This window comes from Lissotriton helveticus, chromosome 6 (genome assembly GCF_964261635.1).
Source record: "Lissotriton helveticus chromosome 6, aLisHel1.1, whole genome shotgun sequence".
NCBI lineage: Eukaryota > Metazoa > Chordata > Amphibia > Caudata > Salamandridae > Lissotriton > Lissotriton helveticus.
The window spans coordinates 1933384384-1933399947 of NC_136067.1; the positions used below are offsets into that span (position 1 = coordinate 1933384384).

The 15564-nt window shown below is 46.9% G+C and overlaps 1 protein-coding gene across 6 annotated transcripts in view; it reads left to right on the plus strand.

Moving 5' to 3' along the window:
- NCOA1 (nuclear receptor coactivator 1) overlaps positions 1-15564 on the plus strand; it is a 986743-nt gene that overhangs the window by 852654 nt on the left and 118525 nt on the right. For all 6 annotated transcript variants that reach the window (XM_078649914.1, XM_078649919.1, XM_078649916.1 and 3 more), the window contains one exon: positions 10188-10314. In XM_078649914.1, coding sequence (XP_078506040.1) covers positions 10188-10314 — 127 coding nt within the window. The remainder of the gene's footprint in view (positions 1-10187; positions 10315-15564) is intronic.

Sequence of the window (15564 nt, forward strand, 5' to 3'; positions counted from 1 at the left end):
TTACTTTGTTATAGCATGGGCATTCTTTGTTGCACCACCATGAGCTCAAACCATGTACTTCATGCACTTAGCAGTGTGTAGCAGCTGCTGCGAACAGGTGCATGTTTGTGACAAGAACCTTGAAGACAACAATGTTGTGTATGCAGAACAAAAGGGCCTCTCTTCTGCAGGAGCCAGAGCGTTTCAATTTTTTAGAAGACAAGTCAAGTGGTAACCATTCTACCATTAAGAGCCCGTTAAATTATAAGGCTCCTCTGGCCCAGTGGGCAGCATGTGATGACCGGTCTGGGACTTTCGATCCTATGATCATTCCTTACCTCTCTTTTCCGTAGCCTGGTTCAGAAAGAATTTGATTCTGTGGACCTGGGCAGCGACTTCAGAGACTAAAGGGGCCAATTCTTGTGGTTTAAACACCTGCTGTTCATTCTCAAGTTACAACCCTGTATCCTGGCTGCTTGCGGTTTGGGTCCTTTGCCACTCTAAATTCTTGCCATCAGCTGTCTCCCTTTTATCTAGATTAAGGGATCCAAAAGTGATTAAGAGTTGTCATCTTGACCCGTGAAATCAGGATAAGCCATGTCCTATGATATAAATTGAGACATTTGGTTTAATTTGTTAATGCGTTTAGAGTCTATACAGGCAAAAAGACTTCCAAAGTGAGGGGATTGTTCCAAGTAGATCTGGAAACCTCCACTGAGTTTGTCAAAGTTTTCCAAGGGTTGTATTTTCCCCCTTGTAACTGTCCCTCATGATTCTCCAGCAAATGGCGTGCACACCTAGCTTTGCTCTTCTTTCCACATGTGAGTCCATCTGCCTCTCCTAGTGCCCTATTGTTGACCTGCTTAGTCTTAGCAGACAACTATAATAAAGGAGAGGAAGATGAGATGCTCATGCCCCTTCTTGTGAATCACTTCCTGTCCACCTGGGTGGATGTGCACCAGGTGCCTTGGATCATGTTTCTGGCCTCAAAACCAGGGTTACAAAACAAACAAAGAGAAATCTGCACCCATAAACCTTATAAAGGCTCCAGAATGAACATGGCTTATTTACACTGCAATCCTAAATTAAAAAGTAGTGTTCTTAAGAATAAGCCTTATGGAGCCAGCAGCAGGTAATACTTGACTATGCCATAACCAGCATTTATTGTGAATGGCCTTTTGGGTTTCAAGGATCCCACTACTGTACGCATTATCTGTGCTCAAAAAGTTAACCTTTTTCTATTTACCTAGGTTGTCAGTAAAACATATTCCATGGAATTCTAATGTCTCGGGTCAGTTAGTGTAGTCAACAAAATACTTGCCTCCAGTCTTAGCCTAAAATGATTCTAATAATGGTAATAGAGCCCTATTAATAAATTGTGACAAAAGATAGATTGTGGAAGTTAATGGTGGAAAGTAATAAACATGAAAAGTGATATAGGTGTATGTAATAAGATCTAAGACATGTCTTTTTATATTCCAGCATTTAATTGCTCTTTTCATTCTTCAGAATAGAAACTTTGTATGTCCCAGTAGTAATGTCACCTATTATAAACTGATTCACTAATGGACTTTTAGATTTCCATTCGCTTTATTTTCTTACTAATCTCATCCTGAGTGACATTTGACAGTCTGCCTTTCCTAGGGGATGTATTATAATCCCTTTTACCAGTATCATAAATTATACTTTTACTATGTCAAATGCGTTTTATATGAAGCCTGTGTAACCTAAATAGGTATTTTAACAAATTTGCATGAATTGTACAACTTAATCCTGTGGTACTTCTCCAACTTTTGAGTAAGACATTGATTTTACCTGAATAGTCCACATTTATCGTTCGATCTCTAGTCTGCTTGTAAAGTGATGTTTAGAAACTACATTCTGTGCTTTTAGTTGGAAATTCAAATATTTCTTCTGGTACAATCTTTTGCTATCTGATGCAGACTTCTAGCTGCAGATTTCTTACCTTACCGCGCGTCAGCCTGGATCCGGAACTTTTTCCGTGAGCAGTACCTCTGCTTTCCAGTAGGTGTCATTTGGTTTCATGTGGCATTGTTTGCACTGGAAGTGACTTGTACTGTGCCTACAATGGGGGCCACTCCAGTGCGTCAGTTCTTTACTTTCCGCGCCAGTCAGCGCAGATCTGGAGAAGAGCAACCGCCAGTCACTTTTTGACTGATCTTTTTCGACCTTTTTTTGAAGAGTTTTTGAGACATTGTCTTCAGGTGTGGCAAGCATGTTTGCGAGGAAGGGTGGTTATAAGTCCTGTGGCGCCTGTCACCGACAAATGTCAGTAGCAGACCCACACCTCGTCTGCCTCTAGTGCCTCAAGCGAAACCTTTACGCCAAGACCTGCTTCGATTGTCGTGCCATGTACACCAAAGCTTTGCGAGATCGCTCCTTCAAGCTCCTTGCTGCTCGACGTGCGACACCGTGACGATCTTGATCCTGGTCGAGAGGAAGGTCCTGGGATCGGTCGCAGAGCCACTCCAAATGCTCGTTGTCACACTAAGTCGTCCGGGCATTTGGATAAGTTGCACAAACATAAAAAGAACATGAAGTCAAAGAGGACTTCACCCCATCCATCAAAGTCATCAGACGAGTCAAAGGTGCTTCAGCTTTTGAGACCTGGCTCCTAGGTTGAGCCTGTGCCTGGCCTGTCTCTTCACCTCCCTGAGTTTCTGGGAGTTGGAGCAACCCCCGCCCAACTCCAAATGTTTTATGAGGCCATACATCCCATAATTGAGCGGCACATCCCCACTGGGAGCGCCTTTGGGCCTCTACTATCTTCTGCAGGTGGGATCACTCCCAGTGCTACTCGGGCCCATTCCCCTGAGATCCATGGATGGATCCTGACTGGCACCGGTCGAACCACCTTGACCTTCCCTGGTGCCAGCTGCACTGCTGACGTCCCTGGTGCCGCCCCTATTCTCATCCCTGACTCTGACATGGAGGGGAGGGGGTGAATTTTGGAGCCACCACCCAATGGAGACTTGCAAACTCAGTCGGCCTGGTCTCCAGGTACAATTAAGCGCACTTGGATGAAATGGAAGATCTCATTGAACACCTGTCTAACGAGTTTAAACAGAGTGAGGAGGAGCTAATGTCAAAGGGTAATGCCACCATCCGGTGTACCCTTGACACTGTGGATATCACAACTCAGGGGTGCCAACACTAGTGTCTTGGTCCGGCAACCTGCGTGACTGAATTTTGGGTTTTAAACCCTTAGTCCAGCAGCATCTGCTAAATCTGCCCATCAGTTGTGAAGACCTTGTCACAGGTTGACCAAATGTTGAAGCTTATAAAGAAAGACAGTGACACTGCCAAAGCTATAGGGGCCCTCCAGACGTGGCCTCCAAAAGGTTCTTTTCAATCAATCAATCAATCACAACACTTGTATAGCGCGCTACTCACCCGGAAGGGTCTCAAGGCGCTTGGGGGAGGGGGGCCGCTACTGCTCGAACAGCCAGGTCTTGAGTTGTCTCCTGAAGGCGAGGTGGTCCTGGTTCAGCCGAAGGTGGATGGGGAGGGAGTTTTCAGAGGCATCAGCACAGGATCGAAAACCACCTCCCCGGAGCCTATCTCTTCTTATCAGAGATAGCAGCAGACCTAACTGCATTACTTACCACAAGGCTACACCAAACTGCAGTATTTCCTTCCTCGCTGGCAGGAAATCACATCCGAGAAGCAGATCTTAGCAGTGGTTCACCACAGTTACTGGCTAGAACTTATTACCCCCCTTCCCAAAAACACACCCTGCAAACATAGGAGAGAACATCTTCGCCTTCTACAGGAAGAGGTGTAAGCGCTCGTTATAAAGGGCCCATACAGCCACTCCCCCACCGACCCCCTACACCGATGGCAAAGGTATTTACTCTGTACTTCCTCAGCCCTCAGACAGACAGTTGCCTCCGGTCCCTCAACCGGTACATCCTCTCCGAGCACTTCCACATATTAACCTTTAAAAGATGTTGTTCCACTGCTGATGCAAGGTGACTTCTGGACAACGTTAGACCTCAAGAATGCCTACTTCCACATTTCCATGAATCCTGCCTAGTGACGCTTCTTGCACTTCGTGGTAAGCAGTTGTCATTACCATTTCAAAGTATTACCATTCTGTGTGACCACTGCACCAAGGGTCTCCACCAAATGCCTAGCAGTGCATGGTCAGCGACTGGCTGCCGCCCCCCCCCCCCCCATCCGACCACACCAACCCCAGAAACATGAACATGAGGCCTGGTTATCTTTGGAAGGCGGGGGCTAGTCCCCCGGCCGTATTTATTAAGATATGAAATTAAAAATGGTTTTTAATTGCATGGTCAACAATTTATACAAAAATCAGCAGAACATTAGATACAATATCGTCAACAAGTTTGAGAGGCTAACCTTAACAAAACTCTAATACAGGTTGTTTCCTAACCGAATCTAACATCCTCATCTTGATTTTTGTATCCTACATTTCTGGCCATATGGCAAGGTCGCTAACCGGTGTCAGGTCCTACTAGCTGCGCCTCACCTAGAGATGTGCGCATGCGCAGCCGGGCCCGGTAATTACCCCGGTCTACGCCGTGAACTCCATTTACCCACTAAAGGAGGGCCCTTACTCTGCGCCATCCGGTGACGTCATGAGTATGCGTGCGCGGGGTGGCTACCAGCCTAAGGAAAGCGTGACTACTCCAACCCGCGCCCCTTTGAAGCATCAGTTACCTTGCCCCTGGAGTTCTAGGAGTGGCCAATGGCCCCTCCCCCTGGGCGGGAACCTCCATAGGATGATGCCCTTACCACTTCGTGGTAAGCAGTTGTCATTACCATTTCAAAGTATTACCATTCTGTGTGACCACTGCACCAAGGGTCTCCACCAAATGCCTAGCAGTGCATGGTCAGCGACTGGCTGCCGCCCCCCCCCCCCCCCCATCCGACCACACCAACCCCAGAAACATGAACATGAGGCCTGGTTATCTTTGGAAGGCGGGGGCTAGTCCCCCGGCCGTATTTATTAAGATATGAAATTAAAAATGGTTTTTAATTGCATGGTCAACAATTTATACAAAAATCAGCAGAACATTAGATACAATATCGTCAACAAGTTTGAGAGGCTAACCTTAACAAAACTCTAATACAGGTTGTTTCCTAACCGAATCTAACATCCTCATCTTGATTTTTGTATCCTACATTTCTGGCCATATGGCAAGGTCGCTAACCGGTGTCAGGTCCTACTAGCTGCGCCTCACCTAGAGATGTGCGCATGCGCAGCCGGGCCCGGTAATTACCCCGGTCTACGCCGTGAACTCCATTTACCCACTAAAGGAGGGCCCTTACTCTGCGCCATCCGGTGACGTCATGAGTATGCGTGCGCGGGGTGGCTACCAGCCTAAGGAAAGCGTGACTACTCCAACCCGCGCCCCTTTGAAGCATCAGTTACCTTGCCCCTGGAGTTCTAGGAGTGGCCAATGGCCCCTCCCCCTGGGCGGGAACCTCCATAGGATGATGCCCTTACCACTTCGTGGTAAGCAGTTGTCATTACCATTTCAAAGTATTACCATTCTGTGTGACCACTGCACCAAGGGTCTCCACCAAATGCCTAGCAGTGTTTGCTGCACACCTAAGGAACTTTTTTAAGCATCTGCATCATCCACACTCTAGTCACTGCTTGTACAAGCGTACCGCTTTACAGTCTATGGATAGATAGCATATGTATCTACAGCAACACATTCTACGAACTGAAAATGTTACTTACCCTTTAAGCATCTGTTTGTAGTGTGTAGTGCTGTAGATTCACATGCGCCCTCTCTCCTCCCTGGAAGTACATATCTCTGATCACAGATCCACTCTCTTTACTAGTTTCTCAATATAAATGTGCACCACAGTCTGTTGACTCACCACTCCATGCTACTCTCACCCGTTGTGCGAAAAACAGTCTAACATGTAGTCAATGCCCATGTGCATTAACGGTTAGGGTAGGAGTGACTTTATACCTTGTGACTCAAAAGATGGCTTGAAAGAAAAATTATTTTCAAACATCCAAGCTTGACACTCGATGGTAGGAGTATGCAGAGCATGTGAATCTACACTACTACACACTAGGAACAGATGCTTACAGGGTAAGTAACATTTTCTTTCCCATCTCGTTTCGACACCTAACCATAGCATCACTTTCTGCCTTGGTTTTTTTCAGTGAATCTCTTGGGTTTTCTTTAACTTAATCTAAGATACTTTTACCATGTATAACTATAAAGTCATTTTTAAGACACACACACTGATAGGGTAGGTTCAGAATGCGGCAGCTAGAGCCATCCTCATGCTGGGCCCTAGCTGTCACATCTCCTCCCACCTCAGAAACTTGCATTGGCTTCCTATCTGTCGTAGAATTCAGTTTAAAGCCTTGACATTGGCTTTCAAAGCCCTGCACGGCTCCGGTGCCCATTATATCAAGAGAAGAGTGAGCTTCTACTCGCCGGGCAGAGTCCTAAGATCATCCCATCTATATTTAATGAGTGTACCCAAATTTGCACGCTCGCAGAAAGGAGGGCGCTCCTTTCAAACTCAAGTGGCCCACATGTGGAATAAACTGCCTTCCACTTTGAGGGAACTACCTGATATCTTACTTTTTATGAAACAGTTCAAAACGTGGTTATTCCAGCAATAACCCTCGATCTCTAAATGAGCTGTCTTTATCTGTTTCCTTCTAAAGTTGTGCTCTGCTAGCGCCGGGACACTCTTTTGAGTAGCTGCACGCTCTATAAATACGTCATAACATAACATACCATAGGGTAGCAATAATTAAAATTTCTTTGTGCTACTTCGACAATGGTTGGCAGTCGGAATCCCATAACAAAGCAATGGCTGCCAGCATTCTTTATTCAGAAATTTTACAATTCTAGTGATTGCTTTTAGTGGTCTCCTTTTACATGTATCTATTTGTGTAGCATTGTGATCTGGTAATCCTTAGAACTATGTTGTATCAGTAGCAATACTTACTTGTTCCACGGACCCAGTCTTAGACCTCTAAATAATAGTGTATCCAGCAGAAAGCCAATTTTCTTTAATTAGAAAATAATGTACCCCATTTAATTTCTTTTCTCTGAAGCTGAGGCATTCACTGAACTTCCAATGCTTTTAAATACTCGCAGGATTCGTTTGTGCCATGCTGATTTGTAATAGTGTGACTGACCCCATTAGTGAGTTTAATGCTTGAGTAATAGACCCTGCCAGCCATTAGTGAGTGGAAATGATCCTCAAGCGGGAGCGATTTATGCTAGGATCTTCTCACTCTGCCAAATGGATTGCTGAAGCGCAAGGAGGTCAAAGACAGGAGACATTTGCTCCTCTATCATTGTCTGAAAGGGCGTCATTTTAAAGAGCACGGTCTTCAAAAAGGTTAAATGAACTACTATGAAAGAGTCTTTTTCTTTACCGACAGCCACAGCCACGTGGAGATTAAGCGAAATATGCACAGATTAAAACGTGGCTAACACTTGATAAATGCACCCAATCTTTGAGTCTCCCAATCCTGGGCTGGATGAAAAGTCAATCTGTACCATGTGACCACTGGATTTGATTTTCCTAACGAATTTATTTTTCTTTTTTATACATTTAACAGCAAAAAAAATTTGAAAAACAGGCACAAACAGAACCACTGTCAGATCAAAGGGTTCATATATACAGTATCTACAAATGTACACATTTACAAATTTGAAAAAATGAATCAAACAAACGTGGTTAAACACACCAAAAGAAACCAATAACATATATAATAATCCACATGAATGGCAATTATATACAGTGCAAAGATTAGTCCATAAACAAAAAACAGGCACCAGTCCTAGGGATTGAAAAACCAAGTGACAGGCGGGATTGAGATCGAAAACAAGCCTGCCAGTCAACGAGAGCCTGTGGTATAGTGTTTGGTAGGGTTGCGGGGCTTGGGTACAGAATGGTGATATGATTTACATCCTAGCGGCACCCTTTGTTGTAGCCACAGGGTGGTATTGTCGACGCGTTTCGAACCTCAGTATTCAAGGTTCTCTTCAGGACGGGGACTGACTGTTTGTTACTGGGTGAGAGTGAGGAATATCGATCTTACTGAGGCTGGATTAATTCCCCCACAGAACGGGCCTACTTTGCCTGCCGGCCTGAATTGAGGCAGTGACCGGTCTGTCCCTCCTGTGGTCTACAACGCCAGACCAACACGCGCAAAAATAATGTGAGCTGCCCTGATCCCTGTACGCTTCTGACGCCTGACACCACGCCCGAAGTCCTGCTCTGCGTTAAGTGCAGGTGCGAATACGAATCACGCTATACCTACACTACGGCAATCCTTGTGCCCTCGTGCAGAATTTTTCTCCCAGTCCCCGTCCTGAAGAGAACCTTGAATACTGAGGTTCGAAAGGCTCTCGTTGACTGGCAGGCTTGTTTTCGATCTCAATCCCGCCTGTCACTTGGTTTTTCAATCCCTAGGACTGGTGCCTGTTTTTTGTTTATGGACTAATCTTTGCACTGTATATAATTGCCATTCATGTGGATTATTATATATGTTATTGGTTTCTTTTGGTGTGTTTAACCACGTTTGTTTGATTCATTTTTTCAAATTTGTAAATGTGTACATTTGTAGATACTGTATATATGAACCCTTTGATCTGACAGTGGTTCTGTTTGTGCCTGTTTTTCAATTTTTTTTTGCTGATAAATGTATAAAAAAGAAAAATAAATTCGTTTGGAAAATCAAATCCAGTGGTCACATGGTACAGATTGACTGTGTGTCTGGGGAATTGTTTTGAGAATAATCCTGTCCAGCCACTTTGTTCTGTTTTTCCTATTATTGAGATCCGGGTTGGTCAGATGTAGGATCCGATACCTTTACTGTTTCACAGTCTGGATGAAAAGTGTCAGGCCCCTCCTCTTCCAGAATGCCCCTAGCACACGCCCCTTGTGTAGCTCAGGTACTGCAGAGAGCAAGAGTTCCAAGCAGTCGCCTTGCTTCTCTGTCCCCAATGATATTCAGCCTGATTCGAACGTTATGTTTATGGTTTTATGAAGCGCATAGCTGCCCAAGGGCTTCCCAGCGCTGAGGAGCAGATGATGAAATGTAGATCAGAGTTAATAGAGACACAGCCATGTTTTTAAATTTTTCTCTGAAACTTAGTCCATCCCTTAGCAGTCTCATTTGCTTGGGCATAGAGTTCCACACCTTGGCACGGGGTGCGAGAACAATCTTCCTCCCCGTCTGGATCTCTTTATAATGTGCTAGTCTAAGCAGTCGTGCCTTAGTGTCTTGCTGTGTCCAACAAGCTCCTTCAACAAGAACCTCAACGCAGACCTGTGTACCAACCTATGCCTTCCTCACCATGACTCCATGGTCGGAGAGGCTTGCTAACTTTTCACTCGATTGATATTGTGACATTTTTCACTATCTAAAAGACGCTTGAGACCTTCATAGATAATCCCCAACTTCTCTGGCCCTGCAGTTGTTAATTTGTAAAAAAACAATAATAAGTGCCGGTGCTGTCGGATGCAGGGTGCCCCATCCCATTTCTCCTCTAACGCCACCTAAAACAGTCAACTACTAACTGGGGAGAGGATGGGGCGTAATGCCCAGACCTGCTGACTTTGGCGCTTGGGATCCATCAGCACAACATCCTGTGATTCACGGCAAATCACTTAATTTCCCAGTGCCTCCCAAAAGTGAGTTTGTCCTTAACTGGTGCTCATCCAGCTATAGCACCGGTGTTGATGATCAAGTGGCGGTGCTACGCACTAGAAACCACCGGCTCAAATTAAGCACTGCGGCCCTGCCAAGAAAGGAAGTGCGCAAGGACCCTGTAGGCGTTGCATTGGACTCGTTGCATTGAGGTTAACATTCCAATTTATGTTTCCCATGTACTTCAAAAACAATTCCCTAAATAACCTCAGTGCACTTTTCGGTGTTGGCTAGTCATGAATTCGAATGCATACCACTTAATGCTGCAAAACTTGGATCAATGACAGTTCGTACCGTCAGAGTGGACGTAATTCTTCATTGGACTGGTAGTCTTACCCCTCCTTAGCGCTGGTCTGCCCCACTGCACCCAAGAGTTCACACTGTGTGTTGTTATGTTTGATGTTCTTGCATTCTACTGCGCATGTTGTACCGCGCAAGCCCCGCGGTTAGCTAGGCCCTACTGCTCCCTGTTCACATTGTTGCCCAGCATTGTCTGTTGTTTGTGCCTTAGGTCTCCCAGAGCTGGAGCTCGCTCTCGCAGACCACCCCTTCGGACAGCATGGGATTGGAGAGCAGCTACCGTGGATGGACAACAACATGGCGTCCATGAACCGGGGACCCATGAGTAAACAGGAAGAGTATGTATTCTTTCTTTTATACCTACCGTGGAATTATTACTGACAACAGAGATGAAATATGGCGTGGAGTTTGGTGGTGCGCTGTACTACCTTGGTCGTTGTATTTTAAGAGCAGAGCCCAATAATCTCAAAACTTAAACACACTATTGCATGACACACTTGCAGTTATCTCTTTAAATTTGCTGTGTGTATCGTCACTTAGAGGTGACAGCACAGTATAGTGTGATAGAGAGTTTAGGGGGCGGGATCTGTCGTTCTTGTGCTCGTGAGTAGCCAGATGTTGTCAGTGATGTGCCACAGGAAGTGAGAGAGGATCTGGTGTGTGCAGCAGTTGCCCAATCACGAGGATAACCCAGATTATCAAACAGTCCATGTCTCTCGAACTTCACCCTCAAGGCCTCAGTATAACGAAGAGAGAATAGAAAAGGAAACGTCCTTTCCCTAGCTTGATATACCTAGAGATCTGCTCCAATATACAGTTTTCTTTTTTAAAACATCTTTAACCTATATAGAAAGTCTCCCATGTGTAATGCAGAAGGGGCAGCGGTCCCATATGTGTAATGCAGAAGGGGCAGCGGTCCCATATGTGTAATGCAGAATGGGCAGCAGTCCCATATGTGTAATGCAGAAGGGGCAGCGGTCCCATATGTGTAATGCAGAAGGGGCAGCGGTCCCATATGTGTAAAGCAGAAGGGGCAGCGGTCCCATATGTGTAATGCAGAAGGGGCAGCGGTCCCATATGTGTAATGCCCCTGTCCCATATGTGTAATGCAGAAGGGGCAGCGGTCCCATATGTGTAATGCAGAAGGGGCAGCGGTCCCATATGTGTAATGGAGAAGGGGCAGCGGTCCCATATGTGTAATGCAGAAGGGACAGCGGTCCCATATGTGTAATGCAGAAGAGACAGCGGTCCCATATGTGTAATGCAGAAGGGGCAGCGGTCCCATATGTGTAATGCAGAAGGGGCAGCGGTCCCATATGTGTAATGCAGAAGGGGCAGCGGTCCCATATGTGTAATGCAGAAGGGGCAGCGGTCCCATATGTGTAATGCAGAAGGGGCAGCGGTCCCATATGTGTAATGCAGAAGGGGCAGCGGTCCCATATGTGTAATGCAGAAGGGGTAGCAGTTCCATATCTCCAATGCAGAAGGGGCAGCGGTCCCATATGTGTAATGCAGAAGGGGCAGCGGTCCCATATGTTTAAAGCAGAAGGGGCAGCGGTCCCATATGTGTAATGCAGAAGGGGCAGCGGTCCCATATGTGTAATGCAGAAGGGGCAGCGGTCCCATTTGTGTAATGCAGAAGGGGTAGCAGTTCCATATCTCCAATGCAGAAGGGGCAGCGGTCCCATATGTGTAATGCAGAAGGGGCAGCGGTCCCATATGTTTAAAGCAGAAGGGGCAGCGGTCCCATATGTGTAATGCAGAAGGGGCAGCGGTCCCATATGTTTAAAGCAGAAGGGGCAGCGGTCCCATATGTGTAAAGCAGAAGGGGCAGCGGTCCCATATGTGTAATGCAGAAGGGGCAGCGGTCCCATATGTGTAAAGCAGAAGGGGCAGCGGTCCCATATGTGTAATGCAGAAGGGGCAGCGGTCCCATATGTGTAATGCAGAAGGGGAAGCGGTCCCATATGTGTAATGCAGAAGGGGTAGCAGATCCATATCTCCAATGCAGAAGGGGCAGCGGTCCCATATGTGTAATGCAGAAGGGGTAGCGGTCCCATATGTGTAATGCAGAAGGGGCAGCGGTCCCATATGTGTAATGCAGAAGGGGTAGCGGTCCCATATGTGTAATGCAGAAGGGGCAGCGGTCCCATATGTGTAATGCAGAAGGGGCAGCGGTCCCATATGTGTAATGCAGAAGGGGCAGCGGTCCCATATGTGTAATGCAGAAGGGGCAGCGGTCCCATATGTGTAATGCAGAAGGGGCAGCGGTCCCATATGTGTAAAGCAGAAGGGGCAGCGGTCCCATATGTGTAATGCAGAAGGGGCAGCGGTCCCATATGTGTAATGCAGAAGGGGCAGCGGTCCCATATGTGTAATGCAGAAGGGGCAGCGGTCCCATATGTGTAATGCAGAAGGGGTAGCATTCCCATATGTGTAATGCCGAAGGGGCAGCGGTCCCATATGTTTAAAGCAGAAGGGGCAGCGGTCCCATATGTGTAATGCAGAAGGGGCAGCGGTCCCATATGTGTAATGCAGAAGGGGCAGCGGTCCCATATGTGTAATGCAGAAGGGGCAGCGGTCCCATATGTGTAATGCAGAAGGGGCAGCGGTCCCATATGTGTAATGCAGAAGGGGCAGCGGTCCCATATGTGTAATGCAGAAGGGGCAGCGGTCCCATATGTGTAATGCGGAAGGGGCAGCGGTCCCATATGTGTAATGCGGAAGGGGCAGCGGTCCCATATGTGTAATGCGGAAGGGGCAGCGGTCCCATATGTGTAATGCAGAAGGGGCAGCGGTCCCATATGTGTAATGCAGAAAGGGTAGCGGTCCCATATGTGTAATGCAGAAGGGGTAGCAGTTCCATATCTCCAATGCAGAAGGGGCAGCGGTCCCATATGTGTAATGCAGAAGGGGTAGCAGTTCCATATCTCCAATGCAGAAGGGGCAGCGGTCCCATATGTGTAATGCGGAAGGGGCAGCGGTCCCATATGTGTAATGCGGAAGGGGCAGCGGTCCCATATGTGTAATGCGGAAGGGGCAGCGGTCCCATATGTGTAATGCAGAATGGGCAGCGGTCCCATATGTGTAATGCAGAAGGGGCAGCGGTCCCATATGTGTAATGCAGAAGGGGCAGCGGTCCCATATGTTTAAAGCAGAAGGGGCAGCGGTCCCATATGTGTAATGCAGAAGGGGCAGCGGTCCCATATGTGTAATGCAGAAGGGGTAGCGGTCCCATATGTGTAAAGCAGAAGGGGCAGCGGTCCCATATGTGTAATGCAGAAGGGGCAGCGGTCCCATATGTGTAATGCAGAAGGGGCAGCGGTCCCATATGTGTAATGCAGAAGGGGCAGCGGTCCCATATGTGTAATGCAGAAGGGGCAGCGGTCCCATATGTGTAATGCAGAAGGGGCAGCGGTCCCATATGTGTAATGCAGAAGGGGCAGCGGTCCCATATGTGTAATGCAGAAGGGGCAGCGGTCCCATATGTGTAATGCAGAAGGGGCAGCGGTCCCATATGTGTAATGCAGAAGGGGTAGCAGTTCCATATCTCCAATGCAGAAGGGGCAGCGGTCCCATATGTGTAATGCAGAAGGGGTAGCAGTTCCATATCTCCAATGCAGAAGGGGCAGCGGTCCCATATGATGCAGAAGGGGTAGCAGTTCCATATCTCCAATGCAGAAGGGGCAGCGGTCCCATATGTGTAATGCAGAAGGGGCAGCGGTCCCATATGTGTAATGCAGAAGGGGCAGCGGTCCCATATGTGTAATGCAGAAGGGGTAGCAGTTCCATATCTCCAATGCAGAAGGGGCAGCGGTCCCATATGTGTAAAGCAGAAGGGGTAGCAGGCGCACACTTTTACCATCACAGCACTGGTCGGAATCAGTTTGCTCAACTAAGTCTTTTATAAGAATTGTGTTTCTCGCATCACTGGTAATCTAGCCAGTCATGAGCGGGCAACCGAGGTGTTGTTCATCCCAGATGAGTCTTTCAACGCTGTGTGGAACTAATAGTGGAGCAACTGTTGAGCCATTTGAAGACAAAGTAAAGTGAACTCCAAGAAACGACGCAGAGCAAAATTCATCCGACTGCTCTGTGTGAAGAGAGAAGTATTGGGAGAGCAGGTACTGTCAATGTTCCCAAATGTAAAATGTAGCCCTAAAGGTTCTCGTGCGCATGGATGGGAAATGGCGCGGTTCCGTCCTAAGTATAGCAGTAGCTGGGGGTGACAGCACCTTGATTGTGTCACATCGGCGTCGCTTCTCATCTCATGTGAACAGTAATGTATATATTCCCAGCTCTGACCCTGGTCTCTTAGGGCACAGTAGGAATGCGCATGTATGCAGGACCTTCTGTCCGGTATATCCTGTTCCTTAAGAACTGTGAGAATAAATCTATATTCTGTAAAGCTTTAAGGTTTGATGATAAAAATGTGATACTTGGTTTGCACATCTGTACATTTAACGTGCATATACCACCATATAATTATTTTAGTTTGTAACAGGCTTGATCATTACTGCTAGTCTTACATCACCACAGTCCTTACTTTTCAGCAAGCCGAGCTGCGGGCGGCGCCACAGAATAGAATAGTGAAATCTGTATCCGTGCAGGAAGAGAGTGTGGTTCTGTAAGACTCCCTCTCTCAGATCTCTACCTACTGTGCATTGTGCAAGGTGATTGTCTGAAGTGCAGGGTACCCTAGAGACACCCTGTGCTTCACCGGCTCTTGTATACTTCTCGTGAGCTCTCTTTGGAAGCAGCTGCCCAAGAGCAGGCCCTGGATCTGTAAAAGTTCCTAGAACCTTGCAAGCGAAGAAAGACTGCAGGAGGGCTTGTGGTGTATCACAAGACCCTGTGTCGAGCATCAGCTGTCCACATGCATTGTCTCTCGCCCTGATCTGATCTTCTTGGTTCTTCTCAGCCCACTCCCTGATTCCTCAATTCATGTCCATCCAACTTTGACACCGCCTCGGTAGACTCAGCCTTTCTGTTCGACCCACCGGGCAAATGTTGTCTTCCACTTCGTGTTCTAAGTCCAGAGGTGAGACCATTGATTAGCCCAAGTCAAAACTTTTATCTGCCCGCGGGCAGTTGTGTGTACACAACTGCACAGTAGTGATGGCTTCGGTGCCCAAAACACCAATTCCACCTCTTGATTTACATAATTACGACTGGTGGAATTTTACGTTTGTAAGACGCACTTACGAGTGCCCTGGCAGAATTGCCACATTAGCAAGTTTAGGGTTAGGAGTGAGGTTGTGGAGCTTCTGGGCCTATAACCTATACACATAGGAAGGGTTATCACTCAAAAACCTGTGAGCTTGAGTATTTACATACTTCTTGTGGGACATTTTCCCTAGTAAAAACATTTGTAAATGTATTTGTGCGAAACGCATGAGTGCCTTTCCAGGGTAGTGAACAAGAGGGCACACCCGCACATTTAATGGGGTTTTGAAGGTCTTTTTTCAGGGGTAAATTATTTTACTCATGCAAATGAAAAAATGTACTTACCCAGTGTGCATTTGTACATCATTTCTCACGTGGAAGCTTCCAGTGGGTGGAAATTCACTGTGTGTCATTTTATACAT